We start from the raw sequence: 23711 nt of genomic DNA, 5'->3' as shown, positions 1-23711 counted from the left end.
TGAGACTAACCATATAGAACATGATTCTTTAAAGAAATTTGTAGAAGAAGATTATCAAAACACATTGCCAAAGTTAAATTTTTAGTTTAGAAAACAACCGGATGAATCTCCAGATCAACCAATTGAAACTAAAAGTCGGACTAATCATTCTAAAGAATGAAGAACCCTAAGAGACTTCTCTGGACAACATCATTGGACAAATAGATAAGGGAGTCTCTACTCGAAATTCTCTTACTAATTTTTGTTATCATGTGGCATTTTTTCTGAAATAAAACCTAATCCATATGTGAAGCTCTTCATGATGAAATGGTTTGCTACCATACGTGATGAACTGAATCAATTTACTCGAAATGATGTGTGGTTTCTTGTACCTAAATCATATAATATGAACGTTAATGGAACAAAATGGTTGTTCAGAAATAAACTAGATGAATCTCGTATGATCACTAGAAACAAAGCTAGATTGGTGGCTAAGGGGTATAATCAAGAAGAAGACATAGATTAAGATTAAACTTATGCACATGTTGTATGAACTTATCCCATTCGAGAATATTCACTTTCATTATGATTCAATAGTATACACTTTAATCGTCATCCCTTATATTTCATGAAATTTTGGCATCATTGCATTGGTCTTCAGGTGGCACGAAGTGAAAGTGGTGGCACAAAATTTTCACAATCAAATATGCACCCGAAGTTCAAAACAAAATGTTATGAACCAAAGTTACATAAAATATATGAAATGTAGATTAACCATTATGTACTATTGAATTAATAAAAAAAATGTTCTTCCCAAACTATTCAGCCAAAAAATTCAAGATTCAATACAGTTATTGACAGTACAACCTCCTTTACTTTTTATAAAATATTTTTTTAAAAAAAAACAATTGGAGGAGTAGTAGACAAATACATGTATTAAATCTCAAATGAAAAACTAAGGGTCTCTCATTGAACTTAAATATAACAATATGTGTGCATCATAATGCTTGAAACATGAACTTCCCAAAAAAATAGAACAATATTCTTCGAGAGTCAAACACCCTTGGACCCAATACCAACTCGTATCACACAATTAAAATACATCAAATCCAATAAAATTAATCAATTATAATTTACAAATCTAACTTTACAAATATAACTGATAATCTAACTAATGGATAATTCTAACATAACAATTCCAATTTAACAATTTAAACTAAAATAAATTATACTTATAATTTAAAATATAATAACCTCATGAAAAATAATAATTTTACCTAATAATCGTCACCTATTTCAAAAATTTGAACAATAGACTAGTTTTGCATAAAATCGTAGTTCATGTCAAGCTTATAGACTACGATTCATATAAATAATCATAGTCTATGAGTTATAGACTGCAATTTTAGATTGAATCGTAGTCTATATGATCATGTTAATTTCAAAATTTTCACCATATCTTATTATACATTGCCTCCTCTATAACTGGTGTCTATAGAAATCGTCAAAAGATCTTTTTGTACTAGTAAAAATAGAAGATTACATTTATATATATTTAAAAAGTTGTTGAAATTTTTTATTTAAATAAATGGTATAGGTGACCATAGTTTTATTTAATTAATTATTTAATGTAGAAAATTTAATTTGAGTATTCCATAGATATAAAAATGTTTATAACAAGAACAATTTAAAAAAGGTAAAAAAATATTATAATAAGCCTTTAAGCGTGTCATGTAAGACATCTATCTTAAATTAAAAAAAAAAAAAACAAATGCACTAGACTGAACCACATTAAATAAATGGTTATTTCTCCCTGCACTCAATCAATTTTGAATCTGGTACCCAATTTTCTATATGAAATGTCTATCACACCCTTAATGATCTATGTGAAATGACCATAACACCCTTAATGAAGTGAAATTAGGCTACATGCACCCAACAACCAAGCACAGTGTCGTTCAATGTTTCTTGTGGACATTCTCTTCCGAAAGCCTTACACACACACGCAATCACCGTTCAGCGTCGTTCAGGCAGCGGTTTTGAGCCCGACGGCGACAGAGAGCGAAGGCACCGAAGAAGGAGATGCGTTGCAGAACGAAAAGTTTTTGCGTTTCTTGTGGGTTCTGAATATTTTTGTCCGTAACTGTGTTATGATTTTTGGATATAAACATCCGTATGCATCACAAATAAGCTAATCCGAAAGTCTTTTTCATTAGGTCTAAATTTGAAAATCTAGAAAGTGTTTATTGGGTGCTTTTTTTATGCTTTCAATGATGTTCTATATCTGCCCTTAATGGTTAATGCATTTGGAAGTATATAAATGATAATATAAATATTTTAAAATGTAAAGCAAGTGTTCTGGTTTTATGGATACCTTTTAATGTTGATTTTACTTGTATTCTTTAAATTGGTTTGGTTTAGTGGTTTTAATCCATTAAAAGTAACAAAATCATCACACTGTCAAAAAAAAAGTTCAGGATGATTGGCTTCCGGATATGTGTATCCAGAAGCATGATGGTGCCTTCCAGATAAAAATGTTCGTAGTAAAAAAGTGCCAATTCTGGATGCCAATGTCCGTAGGCAAAGCTGACACTTCCGGATGCCAATATCCATATGCAAAACTAACACTTCCGGATGTCAATATTCGTAGGCGACACTTCCGTATATTAGTATCTGTAGACAAAGTTGTCACTTCTGGATACCAATATCCATAGACAAATATGTCACTTCTAGATATTGACATCCATAAACAAATGTGTGAAAAGAGTAGAATGGGATTTTTAAACTTTCGTTGGGAGCCAGTCAAAATTGATTGGATGCAGGAAGCAATTGCCTAAATAAATTGAATATGGTAACGCCAAGTTCAAGTCCGGGAATGTAGAATCTTTTATGTCCCTAACATCACATCGAGTGCCGATCCATTGAGCTTTCCAACATTGTTCAAGCTATCAGCCTGTGTTGAAGCCATGGAGGCACGATTGGTGTCAAACAACAACAACACCTAACCAGTTGTTATTTAATATTTAAAGTTTTTATCCTAATAAAAAAAATATTTTTATTATAATTTTTTTTAATTTTTTATTTTTTCAGTTTATCTTTTTATATTTTTCTTAAATTTATTTTACTTTATTTTACTTAATATTTTTAATTATAGGAACAAAATTGAATGTCTTACTACATAATGGATGGTGAAGGGATTTACAAGTTATATATGCATGTTATAGTTCTCACAAGGTATTGTACTTTATATATGAGTTTTATGTTTGGAACATTACATATGTTTTATTTTTTTTATCAGCATTAAAAAATAATTAAAATGAAAATAATAAGATACTCTAATCTATATACAAATACAAAATATCCTACGAAAAATACTTTTTACAATATATAGGATACTAGAAAATGTTTTCAAAAATCGCAGATTAGTTGTTCAGGTTTCCAAGATCCTCATTGAATATTTTGGTCAAACCACTCAAAATGCGTTGAAGGGATTTTAGGGATCCTCAAAACCGATGACTAGAGATCACCCTTCAAGTGATATGGTATTTGAGGGGTCGATCTCCTCAAAACTGATGACTAGAGAGATCACCCTTCGAGCGATAATCGTTCATGATTGACTACTTATGTCTGACCACCTATGTTTGATCTCCCCTATCAGGATGACAGTTATTCAAATTTTGTGGATTTCGATAACACGTAATCTCACTAATGTTGCAAGATACATTTGAAAGGGTGATTTCCTTATGGTCCACTCTTGGTGGACGCTCAGGCATGATACAAAAACTTCTGTCATCCTCCCTACCCAATTAAACTTCCACAACATAAACTAGTCTTAGTTTTTTTAAAAAATACACGTTGTTGTGCATATGCATTTTCTATATGCTGTAGTTTTGATTTATTTCCTTATTTAGTTTTGCCTTTATTAGTTTTATATATCTCATTTAGAGAAAACGAGAAAAGGGAGAAAAGAAAATAATATATTTTATTAATCAAGAATTGTTGTTCACTTACATTATTGAGTATTATATTTATATAGCACATAAAAAAAGATAAAAGATAAAAATAAAAGAAACTTATAGAGCAATTACAACTGATAATCTAATAGCACCCCACAAGCTGAAGCATGTATATCTTTCACGTTCAGCTTGGATAAGTTGTCACAAAATAACCGAGGATGCAAAGGTTTGGTCAACATATCAAGCACTTGATTAGAGGAAGAAACTAGGATAAAATGAATGAGATCTTCTTTAAGTTTAGTATGAACGAAATGAAAATTAATTTCAATGTGCTTCGTCCTCTCATGAAACGTGGAATTATTTGCTATGCATATAGCATATTTATTGTCACAATAGACAATAAAAGATTCAGAGATATTAGTATGCAAGTCATGGCACAAATATTGTAACCACTGAAGTTCTCAAGTGAAGCTAGTGCTCTATATTCAACCTCTGAAGAAGATCTGGACACTGTAGACTGCTTTTTAGACTTCCATGAAATTAAAGAGTTTCCCATAAACACACAATAACCAGTGATAGACCTTCTACAATCAATGCAAGTTCCCCAATTCTATATCAGAAAAAGCTTTGATAACAGTTTGATTATTACTGGAAAAGAATAGATGATACAACCCAAGTCGCTATGAAGATGACCAAGGAAGCAAAAGAGAAAGCATCCTTTTCAATATCATAATACACGAAGACCTATTGTCATATGAGGTTCTCGTGGATTTGAAATAAATTGTCTGAGTTTATGAACCACAAAACTGATATCAAGCCTAGCGTGAGTAAGGTATAATAAACGTCCAATCAATATTCTATATTCACCTGGATTCAAAAGTAATGAACCTTCACTTTCAAAGAGAGGAGTAAGATGGTTCCATGGGAGATGAGGCAGGTTTGCAAGCCAATAAACCACTATTAGAAAAAAGATCTAAACAATATTTCTGTTGATTGAGAACAATACCAGAAGGTGAACGACTTATCTCAAATCCCAAGAAATAGCGAAGAGTACCAAGCTCTTGATACTAAATGAGTTATGAAGATGAGTTTTAACACACTAGATTTCCTGAAAATTATTGCCAACCAACATAATGTCATCAACATATATCAACAGAGCGGTGAAAGAATGATTGTCTATGCGAATAAATAAAGAATGATTAGTTGTACTTTGAACATAATCAAATTGTATTACAGTCTCAGTTAATTTTGAGTTCCATTGTCGACTTGCCTGCTTTAGTCCATATAAAGATTTTCTAAGTTTACAAACTTACGTTGGATGAGAAAGAGTAAAGCCCGCGGAAGGAGTGATGTAAATTTCTTCATCAAGATCGCCATGAAGAAAAACATTATTCACATCTAGTTGATTAAGAATTCATCCCTTATCACTTGCTAAAGACAAAATAAATCGAATGGTAGTAATTTTAACTACCAGAGAAAAATTCTCAAAATACTTAATACCTTCGGTTTGAGTATATCCTTTGGCAACCAAACGAGCCTTGTACCTATCAATGATACCATATGGTTTATGCTTGGCCTTGAAAACCCATTTACACCCAATCGAATGCTTTCCAGAAGGCAAATCCATCAAAGACCATGTGTCATTAGACTCAAGAGCATCAAGTTCATGTTGCATGGCTTCTTTCCAACGATCATGTTGTATCTTTAAATGATTTAGGTTCTTGGATAGAAGAAATATTATGACAAAAAGAAGAATATGTAGGAGAAAAATTATGATAAGAGAGATACTTTTGAATAGGATATTTAGTACCTGAAGAATGATTGGTAACATCTTTTGAAGAGAAGAAAGTAGTGTGATAGTCCTTCAAGTATCCAAGTTGTTGTTTGAGATGAGTAGAAACTCGAATAGATGAAGGTTGTGGATCAAAATGTTGGTGTTGCAATATCAATTAAATGTAATGGTGTAGAAGAATCAATAGCCGAAAGATTGGATGGTAATACAGTTTCAGAAATTGAAGAAACAATATCACTAATAAATTTAGGCACAACAATATCATTATCAGAAATAGAAAGAAGCAAATGCTTAGACATATCATATGTGTCCAAATTGGTATCTATGTTGTCCTTATAAAAAAATGATTTTCATAAAAAATAACATCGCGTGTCACAAAAATATTTTTCTGATTCATATAAAAAAAAAAGTAAAACCTTTTACCCCATCTTTGTAACTAAGAAAAACATATTTTTTGGGTATAGAACTAAGCTTTGTTCTCTGAACACTAGTAGTAGTAGTAGTAGCGAAAGCCAAACAACCAAAATAATTTATATGAGATAAATCTGGTATGTCTGGCGATTTATCATGTAAAAGAGGAGTAGGAGTTCTATTAATTAAATGAACAGAGTGTTTGACAGCATATGACTAAAAACAAAGAGGAAATTGACACTAGAAAATCAGTACACAAGCGACATTCAAAATATGTTGATGTCATATAATAGCCTCTCATACATGTTTCCCCTTTGATTGAGTTTATTTCTAACTGTTAGGAAAACCCTCATATCCACCACCTATGTCAAGAATTATATACTAATTATTGAATTTGTAGGTTCTCTCATCAATTTCCATGCACAAGTGTTACTTATTGGTCCTTCATTGACCATCATCAATGTTGGCCCCATGCATGTCTACTTTTGCATAGATTTTATGCATTTAGAACCTTATTTTTTTATCCAACCCAAACTTTCATTTATGCTAGACTAAAACCCTTTTCTATATTTATCCTCCCACCCGTGAATATAATTTTATTCATTTGATTCCAAATGTCAATCCACATATTTCTCCAAGAGATGCTTCCATAACTTTTAAGACTAGTGTTAGAGAAAAGTACAACACCCAAGATTTTTTATTAAGTGTTGAAAACAATAAAGAATAAAATATGGTCATGATTCATCTGTAAGACACAAGTTTTGTTCAAAGAGCAAATCATGAAAGATTCAAGAGTTTTTTTTATCAAGCGATATAGTACTATGCAGTCTTGCTTTTACGTCCGATAGCATTTACATGCTCAGATGATATTTACATTGTCTTAAGGTAACATCATATTTCATAAATGTATATATGCTTATTATATGTTGTAGAGAATCTTTTTTCCTTACGTTTGACTAAGAATATTTGCTTAAAGTTTATGTCACATCAACTATCTCTTGGAACTCAAGCAAAAAAAAAATTTCTTCACCAACTTCTTGGCGCTTGCTTTGTCAACTCTAGAAGGATTGTCTGCTTGTACGAAATTTTGCTTTACTTGTTTCAAGTTAAAGGCTCTCTTATTAAGATCTAAGTCCAACCAGCTATTGGGATGTTGCTTAAAAAGGATAAGTGCATTTAATGAATCTTCTATGTCAAACCTGGTGAAACACAAGAAACATATTCAAGTGAGTTTGAAGTTGGCTCCATGGGCAAAAAAAGAATTTGCAAAAAGAATTTGAAAGATTTTTGCAAGTATTGAAGGTAGAGTGAAAAGCTATGAAGAATTAATCAATTAAAAATTTGTTTAGCGAAATAGAAAATTATTTTAGTTTGATTCCAAAAAATCAACTAGTTGTTTTCACGAAACAACCGGTTGTTTATACCAACAGATTTGAAAAACAAAGATAAAATAGTTTAATGAGTGTAGGGATAGAGAGATTCACACAAGATGTTTATACTGGTTCACTCTTAACCAAGAACTACATCTAGTCCTCGGCTAACCACTGAGAATTCACAATGTAATCAAACTTAGATTACAAACCACACACCAAAAGTGATGAGCTTGAACCCTTCAAAAACACACACCACTTTTGGCAAACCACACAGTTTCTAGAAAAACCTTTTGAAATTGCACCACCAGAACGCATAGAAATACAATGTTCAAGGAAGAAGGGAATAGAATACACCTAGGTAAATCAAAGATTAAAGTTCAAAATTACAAGACCCAATCCTATTCCACTTCCAAAAGCTCTTTGAAATCTAGAAAACTATTTTTGATTAATCTCTCTTTCTTAGTTAATGCATAGGAACGTAAAACAACCTTTTTATACTCCAATCAAATGGTCAAAGTAGTTAAATCAACAACCAAAAGTTGTTGAAATTATTTAAAACAGATTAAACCACCTAACAGAATTTTGTTATGGTTTTCACAAAAAACAACTAGTTGATTTCTCGAAACAACCAGTTGAATCTGTTTGACAACAAAGCCAAAACAAAACTAAACTTTTCCAAACCATTTTAAAAATCACTAAGTGTCAAAAAAACAGGTTGAATTGACATTTCAACATATTGAAATTTCACATCCCTTTAGAAAACTCATCTTTTCACAAAGATTAAGGAGTGAATTAACAATTCAAAGACTACAAGACAACACACATAATCAACAACAAGATCTTCAAGTTTTTCTCATAGATTTGGAGACATCAAAACATCTTGTTCAACAAAAACATCTTGAGTAATTTCTTCCCTTTCTCATCTTGGTATATTGCATGTTAATTTTTTTGCACTTACTTAAGGAAGGAGAAAATTTTTTAAAACTTAGTTTGTGAAAATTTTTGTCAGTTTATCTGACTACCAAAATTTATCTCTAACTCGTGTTTATTCATAGAAAATCTACCAAAAAGTTTTCAAAAACACAATTCAAACTTTTCTTATTGTGTTTTCCTATTTTTTCACAACTATTTTTTTCACAACATGTTCGTCTATGACTTCATATATCTATTTTTTTTATGTATTTACTTATCTCAAACATGCATATATTTTGAACGTATTTATCTTGTGGTTTTTACTTAAATTTTTGCTTGTATTTTGTCAATAACTTTAAATTGATCTAATATTATATTTTATTTATATTTAATACATTTTTCACTCTAGACAATTTTTTTTTTAAACAAACTTGTTTGTTATGATACGAAAATTTGAATCAATACTTGTGTTTCTAGGCTATTTTTTACCTTGAGAAACTTAATTTAATCATCATCTATTAAAGGCTTAATTAATTATATGTCTATTAAATGGAATCTCATAACTCATTCTTTCTCTTTTCGTCGTTTTTTTATGATTTAAAACATTAGAAACTTCATTTCAGGAAAATATCACAAACCACAATTCCAATAATTATGAACTTCTTTATTTAGATATATAAATTAAAGTACTTAATTTCTTACTCATGAAACTTTTTCTTTGCACATATATAGATCTTGAACTCATATACACAGTTATAAATTAGGTTATATTGTAAATAATAAACGTACAACACATGATTCACAGTAAACTCGAATCTTTATTCTTTCCACTTTCTCAAAGGCTCAACAAGTAATCACACGTGACAGATCTGGACCATTTCGCGCATCTCGTGGCACTCAGTTTTGACATCATGTGCCGTCCAATTTTATTGTTTTACTGATTTCAGTTTTTAAAAACTAATGCTGGAATCAAATTTTCTTTATTTCTGATATTTTACTGTTTACTGCATTAAAAAATAATCACGTTAACAGAGTTCAAATTTGTTTTGGTATGTCTTTCACTGTTTTTGTTTCGATTAAAAAAATCATGGGAAGATTGTTTGTATTAAATTAAGAACATATGTATCTAAGTTTCTTGATAATTACTTAAGATTTGTTTTATCATTTAATAGTACAAAAAACTTTATCTTGAAGACTCTTTTTATTGAAATATTACTTTTAAAAACTATACAGATTAGGCTGTAAAAAATTAAACAAATTAACGAGTAAAACACATATAATGAAAAGGTAATGTGATAGAAAAATAAATAATATATACATTGACCGTTTAAAATGTTTTTCAATTTAATAAAAAATCATCATGATAAGTTTATTGATTTTAATATAATTAATTTAAAAAATTATACTATAAATAATGATTTTGATACAACAGATGCCAACAGAATTTAAATACAAGTTTAATTAATATTACAAATCTATTTTTCACGCATTCTAAAATATTATAAAAATAATAAATTCATAATATATGCATATATATAATTGGACAAAACTGTATCAATTTCAATAAAGTTTATTATATACAAAAATATAAATCAGTTTATCAATCACAAATTATTGTAAGTAATATTTTTTTATTTTATTTATGTTTTAAAAAAACATATTATAATATTTTGCTGAGAAACATTTGGATTAACTTCCTAGTTTTTATTATTATTTTGAGTGCCACCACATGCTTGGAACTTTCTATATATACCCATCAAACAGCTTCTCTTATCCCCTTTTCTCTCTTTCTACTCTTTCGTTTCCTTTACATTTTCCGGCGAAATGGAGGCCAAGTTGGGCGGCGGTGGCGGCGGCGTTATGGCGGCGACCTTGGACGATATCAAGTGGATCTCCTTTATGTTCGATCACGACATAAACGACGACGTCAAACCCTGCAAGCTCGACCACTTCACCGGCGCTTCTGGTCACCTCAACGACGCTTTCCAAAATCTGGTTAGTGCTCTCTCATCACTCTTTCTCCAACGCAACACTCATAAACTCTCTCTTCTTCGCTCACCTTCTATTCTAACCTTTTTTACGCTCCAAGTTCTCTTTTTCGCTAAGCACTTCATTGCACTGTTCAGTTTATCAGAGCTAAGACCAACGCAGCTTCTATAAGTAACAAAAACAACGTATATTTTTTATATTTAAAGATGACTTTTCTTTATTTGCTGGTGGAAATTTTTCAGCACATATAAATTAAAGTTGAACAATAATTATTGGACAAAACCTAGAACGATATTTTTAGGGAATAAGAAAGTTTTATTTAAGAATCTATTTTCGTGTTTAACCTATATATCTTCACTTTTAACTTAATTTTTTTCATGTTGATTATTGAGATGAAATTAACACATAATAATTATTTATTCATACGAAGTATCCTCTAATTTTAATCGTAATCGCAAAACTTAACTTATTTTTTAGTAGAATCAATTATTTATCAAGATATTGTATACAAAAAATTTGAATCCAGTTAAATGAATTTGGTAACTATGAAACTTTTACGCCTCACAAAAAAAATTATACATATTGCTTTGTTTAAATAAAAGAAAAACACAATATTTAATTTTGTGGGAAGAGAGATGGTGTTGAAAGGATGAAACCTGGTTTTGGAGTAGAATTATTAGTTTGTATATTCAAAACATAACAAGGAAAAGAGATTATTTATAGAGTCTAGTTGAAGTAAAAGTAAATAGAAAAGGTGAAGGCCACGTCAGCATAAATTGTTTTGTGACAAAGACATGCTGCTTTAATATTAGTAGCTTTTCTTCAGAATCAGAACTAAGCATACTTCAGTTCAGGGTTGGTTGGGTCTACATTTCTCTTTCTTTTTTCCATTTTTAACCCTTTATGTGAAAATTGAAACTAACTTTCCACTTTTAGAAGGGTTGTATTTTTATCGCCAGTCTTCACAATTTTAGTTATATTTTTTATTTTAAATATTTTACACACTTAATAAAAATGAGACATATAATTTATAGAGGAGGTTACTGTTAGGAATTAAAAGTTAAAATTAATTTTGGTATAAATGAAAAAGCATGGTCTATAATTTTTCTAATTTATGTATTCTAATTTAAAAAGTAGTAAAAAGGATTATTTATGTACAATTTTTAAATATTTCATTTTTTTAGTATTGAGTGGTTGACACGGAAACTAGGATGACTTAACTTCCAGGAAATCAATTTCTGATGGTAATTAAAAAGAGTTCAAATTTATATGAATATCTATGTAACATATATGAAAATTTTAATTATTATCACTTGTTACTTGGTATCATGGTATTTATGTTTATATGGTATTTATATACATAGGTACATATTACGTACTTCACTTAAAACTACGTGTGTGGAAATAAAAAAGTATATAATAATAAATCTAAAATGACTGAAACAAAAATACATCATATTCTAAATATTTTAGTGTGGATGATAGATATTTATACCCATAGCATTCAACTAATTATTTAAACATCTCGTATCGTAACATTACATTCTAGTTTCTGAATTACCATTGTAATAAAATTAATTAATTTTTAAAATCTTAAATTATCTTGAGTCTATTACTCTCGATCAAATCAGAACCCTAAACCCCATTTGTTTCAATTGCCCACAACGAACATCTCTAACTTGCCATGGAGAGAGTTGAAAAAGGGATCCGATTTTGTCCTTGACATGAACCACCTTCACCTCCAAAGAGGAAAAGAAGGAAGAACAAATTCTGAACGAAAAATTAGTCATGTTTTGCTCTTTTTTTTAATTAATTATAAATTGGGGTTAAAATCTACATAACTATATAATTGTAACATGGATTTTTTACTTATTTTCCTTTTTTCTAACCTATGATTAAAAAAGAAATAAAATTGCTGAGTATCTCTCTCCGAACCATGGACCATCGTGTCATCACCATCAGGTTCTTCGACATCGCCCTCTCCTCGCCGGCGACCAAGATCGCTGTGAACGGCGTGGAGTGGACTGGGCAAAGTACATGGTATCATAATTTACGTTTTCGTTTCCAAACTATAATGTTTATTTTACAATTAAAATTAATAAAATATGGTTATCATAAATAGAAAACTATATGGTAATTAAGAAAATATTATAATTAAAGTGTTTTAAGTTATTATTCCTATATATCACCTCAGTATTCTATCTCAAATATTTAAGAAAATATCATTGTTACAATTAATTAATTTTGGAGATAAATATTTTTATTACGATTTTTTTAACGCCTTCAGAATTAAGGGGAGAATGATTTTATAAACTACTTTTTAGTCTCCATCAAGTGAGATAAATTTTTTTTAAGTATACTAAAACAAATATTTTTCTCAATAATAAATAAATTAAATAAAGAGAGACTCTTCAGGTTGTGAGCATAATATCTAAAACAAACATAACAAACAGAGTTTACATATGCAAGCAAACTTCTTAACAACCTCCTATCACTAATGAAAAACGGATCAGCAATACCATTCTAAACAACAAAGTGTAATCAAAGCTACCTATAACTCTTGCCTCGTCAATACCAACTCAACCTCCTTTGTGTTACACGTACATAGGCTAAACAAATGTACAGATAAACCACTGTAAACTTTAAGCACTCTAAAACTCACACTTTTCTTCCTTCTCATGATGACTTAAAACTACCAAAGATACCTCTCCAACCTAGAGGTAGAATTAGTACTAACAACCCAGTATATTAAATCCAAACAACCATATGCTTATCCACATGTTGTAGAACATCCTCCACAAACTAACATTCCTGCATCTGTATAAAATGAATAAATCATGCTCTGAGTCAAAAACACCACCCATACCACACTCACCTATCCCCCCAAGGAACAACAACTCTTATCCTCACTACCACCCCCAAGAGACAAAAAAAAACACACATCTAATCACAAAACCCTATTATAATCCATCTCTCCCTCCCATTCATCTCTTCTTACTAAAAGATTTCAAGCATTCCTTAGGTTCCATCCACCACTCGAAGTAGGTGATAGCAACTAGGCTTTCTTTACTAGTTATCCATGATCACGCCTTGAGTTGTGCCAAAGTAAAAATCTCAGAGCTATCAACTCTGTCATTCTTTAAAATAACTAGATTTCTCTGTTTCCATATTTCCCCTACCACTATGATCCACATACACCGTCACAATCTATTTATCTTTTTTGTTGCCCAACCTAACTTAAAAAGCTTAAGTCGGCTCTCGCTTCCTAATGGTGCACCGTACTCACCATTATCCACTGACTACACATACCCCAAACCCTCAATGCAAATTTACATTTAAAGAAAATATGATTACTTATTTTCTCTTCTTCCCTGCACATAACACAAACTTTGCTTTCCAAATCTAACCCTCTTTTTTTCCATATTAACCCTTATCGGGAGTCTGTCTGCCAGAACTCTCCAAGCAGTCGTCATCTTAGATGGTAATGCCTTAATGCTCCAAAAAAAAAACTCATATAATGTTCTTAATTCTCCCTCTTCCTCCATTCTTAATCCCTTGTAAGCCGAACTGGCCTTGTATACTAGATTTTCATCTGCCTTCCATAACCAATGGTCTCTAATACCTTTTGATGAAGTTTAGTCCTCAATAAGATGCTTTAGAATGTTCGCCTCACCCACTTCCCATTTGAATAGATCTTGTCTCCACTCCATCTTCCATTACCACTGATTATTGTTCCAAGCTCTTGTCTGGAACAAATAACCTATTTTCTGTGGAGATTGAGAAAAGCCTTGGGAATTTAACACATAAAGCCTCCTTATCTATCCACTTATCCTCCCAAAACCTTATTAGCTTTCTGTCACCTATCCTCCACGTAACATTATCTTCATAATTGTTCTCCAATCCTCTTAAATTCAAATTCTCTTTAAGTCCTTCCACCAATTATTCCTTAGAGTATCTCCCTGCATTTTTTAGTTCTCTCCATCCTTCATACTTTGTGATGTGAGTTGATTTTAGATTGACACATTTTAGAGGTCACTCTTTTTTTTATGATTTTTGAGATTAGCAATTATGGTGAGAAACACAAAGAAGATTTCCACTGGACATGAACTTAACAAAGTGGTTAAGTTAGTGTGAAAGTTCTCTTCTAGAGGTCAAAAAGAAAACACAAATATGGTGGTTATGATGATGAATGTGTGAAATTAAAGGACATGAAAAGAAGCATAAGATGATGAAGAAAGCCCAACATAAATGAATAAAAGTATGGAAGAATGGTGAAGGAAAAGGAAAGAAAAAAAAAAAGGTGAAGAGATTAAGAGATGCTTATGGAATAAGGAATCACGCCACTTGGAGGGGGAGGAGACTCCAAGATGAGTGGTGAAGAGTCGCCACTTGAAGTGCACAAGCACTCAAGATAAGACCCAATTTCTAGGAGACAAACTCACTAAACACTCCTGTAGAGTTTCCTTTCTATTTAAAAATTCAATGTGTAAAATACATGAGGCAAGACACCCTCTATATAGGAGATAATGACTTGGGGAGCAAGAGTGAGGGTGGTAGGGGTGTCATTTGTGAGAAACCTTCTAGTAGGTAGGTCAAAGAAACCCTAAACCTAGGTGCACATGTCATGAAAAGTGGTCTTAGCACAAGCCCAATTTACTAAGTACATCCTACTCTAGTTTATTCTTCTATTTGTAATTTACTAAATCCACCCCATATTATGCTATATATACCATAATCTACTGAAATTAAAAATAAAGAGATTAGCTGGTGCTCAACTCCCATCATGTGGGTTCTGCTTCTGGTGGTCATCTGAGGAATGATAGGCTTTGAGGCCTGGTTATGGAGTGATCCTGACCTAGCCCTATGTCTGTGTCATGCTATACTCATCCTTCTAGAAGGTTGGGCTAGCTCAGTGGGTTCTCTATCTCTCAAGGCTTCATCACTTTGACTCTAGGATCTCTTTCTACAATCAACCTCCTCTGATTGTAAACGCCAAATCCATTTTCCTAGTAGTGCTTCATTAAATAGTCTTAGATCTTTTACTCCAAAACCTCTTTTCTCTCTAGATTCACATGCTTTTTCCCATGGAATGCATGTATTCATGCAACCTCCTTTTTATTTGTTTCTATAGGTGATGTTAATGTTCTAATTTTATGTTCTTTATAAGATAATATTTGGAGGGTTAATAATATTTGAGGTATTATTTACTTTAAAATTCAGTGTTTATATTATTATAGTTTTATCCTTAAATGAGGCATCGATAAATTAATGGAAAAATATGCATATTAACTATCTTTAACCCCAATTTTAAGTGTTTTTTTTTTAATTATTGAGTGCAATGAAACAATAATTTATATTTTAAATTTATAATAAATAATTTTTTATTTATCATATAATATTATTTTAAAATTATTAAAATTTAATTTAGAGATATATACTGGTTAATTGAAAGAGAAAAATCACATAAAATAATACTAGAATGTAACATTATAAAAGTAAGATGTGTATAAATGTTTATGATTACAATAGATAGGGCACTAAAATAAGTTACACAGAACTTGTACACTAAAAAAATTTGCCTTGCCCACTATCTAAATGGGTCCTTTTTGTAAAGGCTTTTCACTGGTGGAGGTGGAAATGTTTTGTTTCTTCTTGTATGAATGATGTGATTTGCTTTGTACCTTTTGCATGATACACTTAAAAATGAGAAAGGGAAAGATGGCACTATTTGACATAAAGAGATTGAAGAAACAAATGTAAATATATACATTAATATAAATTTTATAAAAGATAATGAAAAGTAACATGTGTTAAATAATATTCGAATATAAGTATTTATAAACATCATGGTTTGAATATAAGGATGATATATAGTGGTTTTATTTTCACTCCTCAAATGTAATTTTACATTATTTGGATGTAATTTTTGAAAAATATTTTTTCATCCTCAATGAGTTTTCAAAATTACACAAAATAAAACTTGCAACTTATATAGAGATCTTAATATTGTTGTTAATATTGCAGGACGCAGTAACTGCATTTTCAACTTGTGGTGGAATAACTGATAGTATCCTCGCCCACTTTCAAGATCTCACTCCCATCCAATCTACTATCTCTGCAACTATTGATTCTCAGTCTTCCATTTGTGGTCCTGGTAATTAACCAATATATACATACATACATATATATATATATATATATATATATATATATATATTATGCATATGAAGTTTTGTGTCTAAAAAAATTAGAAAAGTCATATTTGTAAAAATCTTAAAGCTCATTCGAATTTAATTTATATATACACACACACACATATATATATATATATATATATATAATACACACACAGATTACTTTTCTAATTATTATTAATTTTTATTTTCTAAATAATATAATTTATTATTTTTATATCTTGATTTTCATAATTTTATATTACTTTATTCTTTATATATTATATAGTATTAAAATATAATTTAAATTATTGTCAATTTAATTCAATTTAACATAATTAAATCAATAAAGTATGAACCAATGTTTTAAAGCATTGATGGTAAAAAAGTCTTTCCCAGCACTTTTTATATTAGACATTCATATCCAATCTGATTTGTGTTTTGTGTCTCACATGATCGTGAGCTCTTTTCTATTTCAATATAAAATATGTCCCTGTATAATGTCAATTATTTGAAGTTTAAAAAGTAGAATAAATTGTTTGGGAATTATTTGAAATTCAAACAGTGGAACAAGTAAGTACTGCGTTATTGGGGAGTATATTTTTGGTACAAATAATAAGCATCACTAATATTATATTCATATAGGTGATATATATATATATATGTATGTATGTATGTATATAGTTGAAGATTTAGGATTGAATGGTTGTTGGGGATGCATGCAGTTGGGAGCCCAGTTTGTGGTAAGAAAGCAAATGGAAGAGATAATGAAGTGAAAGGGGCGACCGCAACAAGTGGTTCCTCACGCGAGCCATCTGATGAAGATGATGAAGGAGGTAACTGTCAACGAAGCACACCTGTTGATACTAAGCGTCTTAGAAGGTACATACAAGTTAGATACATATTTTTGTTTTACCATAGTTTTACAATTCTTCCAAAATAAAAAATAATAATAAAAATAAAAAATAAAATAAAAAAATAAAAAAATTATATATATATATATATATATATATATATCAGCAATTAAATTAAGTTACATACTATTCTAACCCGTATCCATCAACTACATAATTACTTTTCCGTAAGACTTAGATAAGACAATCAATACGTGACTTAACCTACATATAAAAAAAAAAAACGGAACAACAACCGTACTTAGTCAACACCTAGACCTAATACTAAACAGTTATATATATATATATATATATATTATTGAATTAAAGATCTAATTTTAATTAGAAAACATTAGAAAAAACTTGTAATATAAGAAATGATAATAAAATATAATAAACTTTGTACTTAGTTTTTATCATTATGGGTCAAACTATTTCGAGTGGGCTACCATTAGGTGTATCCTGTACTTCTCTACAATATTCATTTAGTGTAAGTGAGATTTTTTAGGTTGAATTTTTTGGGTTAATCATATTATGTAACAGTCCAGTCGAATGTAAATATAACTTTAGGTCAGATAATTTAGTTGATGTAGAAAATATTTCTACCTCGATTACTTTACAACTAATGGGAATGGATATTAAATAAAGAATTAATTATAAAGCTATATTTACATTGGACTATTCAATGTAAATTTACATCAAATTATGTATTGTTCAACCTAAATTTGAGTCAAATTTGATCATATTGATGTAAATTTCTGTCAAACAATACATAATCCAAGTAAATATTGACAAATTTTTAAATTCAGTTTATTTTTACTTAATCTGAAATGCACAGAAAAAACAATTCAAATATACATAATATTAACACAAACATTTGTAAAAAAAAGTTCAATAAAAGAAAGTTGAATCTAACCTAAAAATAAAAATAAACCTAACTATAATATCTATGTTAGAGAATAAAGGTTGTTGATTGTTCTCTTATTTCTTACCTGGAACAATTGAGATTGATAATTAAATGCTTAAAATATTTGACTCATGTTATTATGAAATAGTCATAAAAGTAAAATACACTTTAAAAAATCTTGAAATGTGTTATCTTTGTCCAATGATATCAACAATATCTGCACAAATGATAGCTCTCATACAGTACATAGTGTACTAGTTACATTTGAACAAATATGTTTTCTTATTACACTACAATGAGAAACAAGTGACAAAATTATTTCGATGAAACTTATAAATAAAATAATTATTGTATGTATAAAAGTTGTCTAACCTCAAGGTACATGAATTGCAATGTTCTTGTTCTTCTCCTTCCACTTAAAATATTTGTGTTAGTCACAACTCTAATTTATAGTAAGGACATATGTTAGTCGAAATACACTTTATCCTTCTAATAAACTTTTAGTTTTCTGATTGAGTTTTCCTTTAAGAGAACAAAATCAAATTACTGTGTAATCCACACTAGTGTTAAACAGTGCTATAACGATGGTTAAAAAGGTCATATAAAGACGATTCAAAAACCGTCGTTATAAATCAACTGTTTAAAACGACGGTTCTAAAATCGTCGTTATAAATGAAAAATTAAAAACATGTATTTTTAAAGACGGAACCGTTGTTATAAATGCTTTTTAAAGACGATTCTCAGATGGAACCGTCGTTATAAATGTATTTGCTTAAAAAAAATTATTATTATATATATACTCTATAATTCTGCATAAAATATCAAATTTCCAAAATATAACAATAATGCAAGTAATATCATAATTTAAATATGAAAGTCTACATACAATAAATTAGTACATATAACATTCTACAAAAAGTTCTATAAATATATGAAAAAGTTTTATGTCATTCTAATAAATCATCTATCCTAAAGTGTTATACATGGTTACCTTAAGGTGAATCCCAGTGAGTTTTTTTGCATTTGCAATTCTCCTCCCACTCAACATGTTATATCTAGAATAAGCACTAAAATAATAAGATTTCATGTTAGAACACATAACATTATGTAATGTATGAGTAATAAATTTGTGAATGTAATATAATCATAATGGTTTGATAAATATCTAATTTATACTAGGAAACATCATGCAAAATTTCAGAATTTTCTAACAAGTGAAAGTATGGGAACTAAAACCTTAAAATACCTGAAAAATACACAAGTGAAGAGAAGAAGGAGCAGGCAGTGGGAGAAGGAGGCAGTGGACAGTGAAGAAGGAGAAGGAAGTGGGTGTGCAAGTGAAGAACGAAATGAAAAAGCGCAAGTGAAGATGAGGACGTGGGCGCGCGGGAGTTAAAAAGGGTACAAATAACAACGATTCTAGGGTAACAATCGTTATATACCCCTCAACAATGCATATAACGACGGTTCACAGAGGAACCGTCGTTATTTTAGGGTCAAATTGATTTTTTGCGATGGTTCATAGGGCAACCGTCGTTAAAAAAGATATTTACAAATTTGCCACCGCCTCTTTTTTAACGATGGTTTTATAAAAACCGTCTTTGTTTGGGATCGCCTTATTGATATTTTGTACTAGTGGACCCTATGTATAATTATAGGTAACTACCAATGGGACCTACATTGAATGATAAAGAGTTAGTTATATAATTAACTTAAAAAAATAAGTTAGAAAATTTACCCTTCAATGTATGGAGCCAAGTAAATATAGTTTTGTAAGTCACTTCACTCATCCATGTTTGTAAGTATTGTTAGATTGACCTTAGTATTCCCATATTTCTGGATGGATTAAGGCTAAAAAAATCCATTTATGTTTTATTTTCGTTGCTCCACACTCAATTTGTCTATGTATCCAACATTATGATTTATAAGTTAAATGAAATTATTATAATATGATAAACATATATGAAAATACAACTTACATGGCTCATAGTTGTATCACTAAAATGTTATGGAGGTTTCCCTAACAACCTCTAATGCATTTGGTAAGGAAATGAATAAAGGCACAATAGAATTATCGTCTCCAAAAACCCTATTGTCCCACTATATTATTTACAGGGATCTCCTCCTCAATCTCGATAATATGGTTAAAAGCTCGGATATAGGATAATCTTAAGCTTATGCCATCTCATCTTCGTTAATAATAGGCTCTCTTATAACTTGTTTATCATAACGAACAAAATCCTAAACAAAGGAAAAACATCAGTACAACATTGAAAGAAATTATAACAATAAAAAATATACAAAAAATAACACAGGACAATACCTTTGTTCGTGCTAAGAGATCAAATGTATAAGCTAAGCCAAAAATGAACCTAAAGCCTCCCCACCAATTGAACCTTTGTATTGGGAAAAGACACTTGAGTTGTAGCATCTCGACCTTCATCAATCGCCACCTGTTTCTTGTTAGACTATCAAGGACATCATGGATGGTTAACCATCCATCTATTTCTTGACTAATTATCGTGGGGGTTATTTTCAAGATATAACTCACATTGGTTTGGTACATTAATGTGAGTACGATCTACTAAGGGATCTGCAACAATACAACTTCCTTTTGTACTCACTCGAACAACCTCCAGAACTATATAAGGTGTTCCTTGATTTTGTTGTTAAGAACGAGCAAATGATTTTAACTTCTCATCAAACTCTTATTGCAAGGACTTCCATATTTGATTTCAATTTTTCTTTAAATAGCATAACCATTTTATGCAAGGATTTATGACTCCAAGAGTTGTCTCTGTGATGGTGGACACGTCTAACATCTAGTTTATACCAATAAGGAAGATTAAATATATTGATTGTTTCATCCAAATGTTCTTCTCAGTGGACTTTTTTTTATCTTTCCAAATACAATGTTAATGTTTTCTACATGCTCATGTACTTGTTCACCATTCTGGGGGTGTCAATGCAACTTCATCCTTCTAATGCTTTCTTCAATCTACGATATAGATGACTACGAACAAGAAACTTTTGATGTCTAGTGTATACAATTTTTTGTCAATGTTTTAATGGGGTATAATTAGTGTTTTCTCACATTTAAAACATACATAATGACCCTTCACACTATAACCGTAAGTTACTATATGCTGAAAAATAATTTATTGTTGCACAATAAAAAATTATCTTCGTAGTATGCCTTAAAACATCCACTTTTGTTTCTCACAAAATCTTCAAATCATCAATGTCTAGTTCCTGATTGTCTAGTTCCTAAAATAATCAATGCCATTTTTTATTGTCTAGTTCCTAAAATAATCAAAGACAACAATATACTTTTTTTTCATGCATAATCTGATGAATGTTAATCCACAAATGCTCAAATCCAATTAGAGTGAAGCATCCATTGCTACAAATGACAAACACTTAGGGTATCAAGCACAAATGCTCTCACCATCACCGTTACTTGAGAAGGAGAACAATATCACACGGCGAAATGTGAAGAAGAAAAACTATAGTGTTGTTTAATTTTTTTTTTCATCAAATGTCCTGAGTTCCAATGTAAAATTGTTTACTTTCCTTACAAAAGTACCACTGTTTTTTTTTGTCATATATGTGTATGTCAAATGCTTAAGACATAATTGACCCATTTTTCAGTGACTTTTTTTCACTATTAACAATTAGAAGTTACAATGGAAATTCAAAGAATCTTTGTTTCTTTTTCTTGAAATAAAATGAAATAGAACGCGCCAATTATTGACGGGAACAACAATTTAGAGACATGTTTTGTATGAGTTTTATCTATTTCAATAGAGTTGATTTGAATATATTAATGAGCATCATATGATTCATATCCATTGCAGGAAGAATTCTAATAGAGAGTCTGCAAGAAGGTCCAGAAGAAGAAAACAAGCCCATTTGGCTGACTTGGAGTGGCAAGTAATTTATCAAACAACACTCTTCTCACGTTTTCACTTTTTCTTCTTCTTCTTCTTCCTATTTTCTTATCACGCCATTCATAATATTTTTACACTCATTATCTTCATTTTTTTATCTCTTTCTTATTAGGGTGTATTCAACCTAAAGAGAAATGCTAAATAATGCTATTACCCTATATTCTAAACGAATTTTATTTTATAAAATTTTGTAAATATTGTTTCTTATTTAATATCTTTTATTTATGAGTTTATAAGTTTTAATAAATTGATTAATAATAATAAAAAATGTTAAAGAAATGTATTAGAAAAAAAAAAGCTACTAGTACTCCTTAACCTAAAAAGATGTAAAACATTGTTTTTTTCCTTTATCTAAATTTCGTACTTCTCTTTTTCAGGTAGAAGGGAGTGGCCTAGGCATAGTCCTTGCCCTTCTTTCTAAAAGAAATCCTCAAAAAAGCTTGCATGCATAGACTCTAGTTTCTTACAATATTATATATAAAATATCAAATATATTTTATAATTTATTATAATTGGGTATATTATAGTGGTATATTATGAAATTTGGAATTTTGTTTTGTCAGGTTGAACGGCTGAGGCAGGAAAATTCACACTTATTCAACCAGCTTAACGATGCAAGCCAACAATTCCGTGATGCTGATACCAATAATCGAGTGCTAAAATCAGATGTTGAAGCTTTAAGAGCTAAGGTACGCATAATCATAACTCCTTCAGTTTTCTTTCAGTAATTGCACAATTCTCATTTACTTTTAAAACATTATGCATTTTTCACTCCATTTAGGTAAAGTTAGCTGAGGAAATGGTGAGAAGGGGTACAATCACCCCTTTCAACAACCAGATTCTTCCAAGCCAGACTCAATTAAGCACCGTTTCAGTTCTCAACACCAATAATAATAATCTTCGTCGCATGGCACATGTCTCACCAACCATCACTGTGCATGGGAATGATGGTGCTTCATATGGTGGTGGAATCAGTGTTAGTGGAGAAACCTCATCACCCCTTCTGCTTGGAAACTTGGATATAGCTTCCAGTGATTTCAATAGTGATAATGGTGTGAGCTCTATAACTAGCATGTGGGCTTAATCAATGCACCACACATTGTAGTGGTGTCAGTTAGATCCAACTTTATGTGTGCCTTGGATAATTTAGATTAATTTGTAGGTTAAATTGTGGAAACACTCACTAAAGAAACCCTCTAGACTAGCATGTTGTGTGTTAAATGTTTTCTTCCTTTTTTTTTTCTTTTGTTTGTTATTACATTTAGTTAACAAAAATGAAGAAAATGAAGTGGGTTGTATCATTCGTAACTGTTTTTTAGTTTGATATAATATCATTTGTATTAATTATCGAATGAGTAAAAGAAAAAGTAACAAAT

General features: G+C 30.3%; 1 protein-coding gene across 1 annotated transcript; it reads left to right on the top strand.

Moving 5' to 3' along the window:
- Positions 1–10203: 10203 nt before the first annotated feature.
- Positions 10204–23636, top strand: LOC137813569 (basic leucine zipper 9-like). Its single transcript, XM_068615903.1, has 6 exons — positions 10204–10418; positions 16437–16566; positions 17311–17467; positions 22243–22318; positions 22899–23024; positions 23117–23636. The coding sequence occupies exons 1-6, from the start codon at positions 10248–10250 to the stop codon at positions 23417–23419; spliced, it is 963 nt and encodes a 320-aa protein (XP_068472004.1). The 5' UTR covers positions 10204–10247; the 3' UTR covers positions 23420–23636.
- The last annotated feature ends 75 nt before the right edge of the window (positions 23637–23711 follow it).

The sequence above is a fragment of the Phaseolus vulgaris genome, chromosome 1, assembly GCF_000499845.2.
Source record: "Phaseolus vulgaris cultivar G19833 chromosome 1, P. vulgaris v2.0, whole genome shotgun sequence".
In the NCBI taxonomy this organism is placed as follows: domain Eukaryota; kingdom Viridiplantae; phylum Streptophyta; class Magnoliopsida; order Fabales; family Fabaceae; genus Phaseolus; species Phaseolus vulgaris.
The sequence above is the reverse complement of the archived record's forward strand: the minus strand, read 5'-3'. Positions and strand labels throughout refer to the sequence as shown.

Bases quoted from the DNA above. Each gene is read 5' to 3' on its own strand.
- LOC137813569 (XM_068615903.1), top strand. From the start codon at position 10,248: ATGGAGGCCAAGTTGGGCGGCGGTGGCGGCGGCGTTATGGCGGCGACC. The intron at 17,468-22,242 runs GTACATACAAGT...TATCCATTGCAG, and splicing joins GATACTAAGCGTCTTAGAAG to GAAGAATTCTAATAGAGAGT. The intron at 22,319-22,898 runs GTAATTTATCAA...TTGTTTTGTCAG, and splicing joins TGGCTGACTTGGAGTGGCAA to GTTGAACGGCTGAGGCAGGA.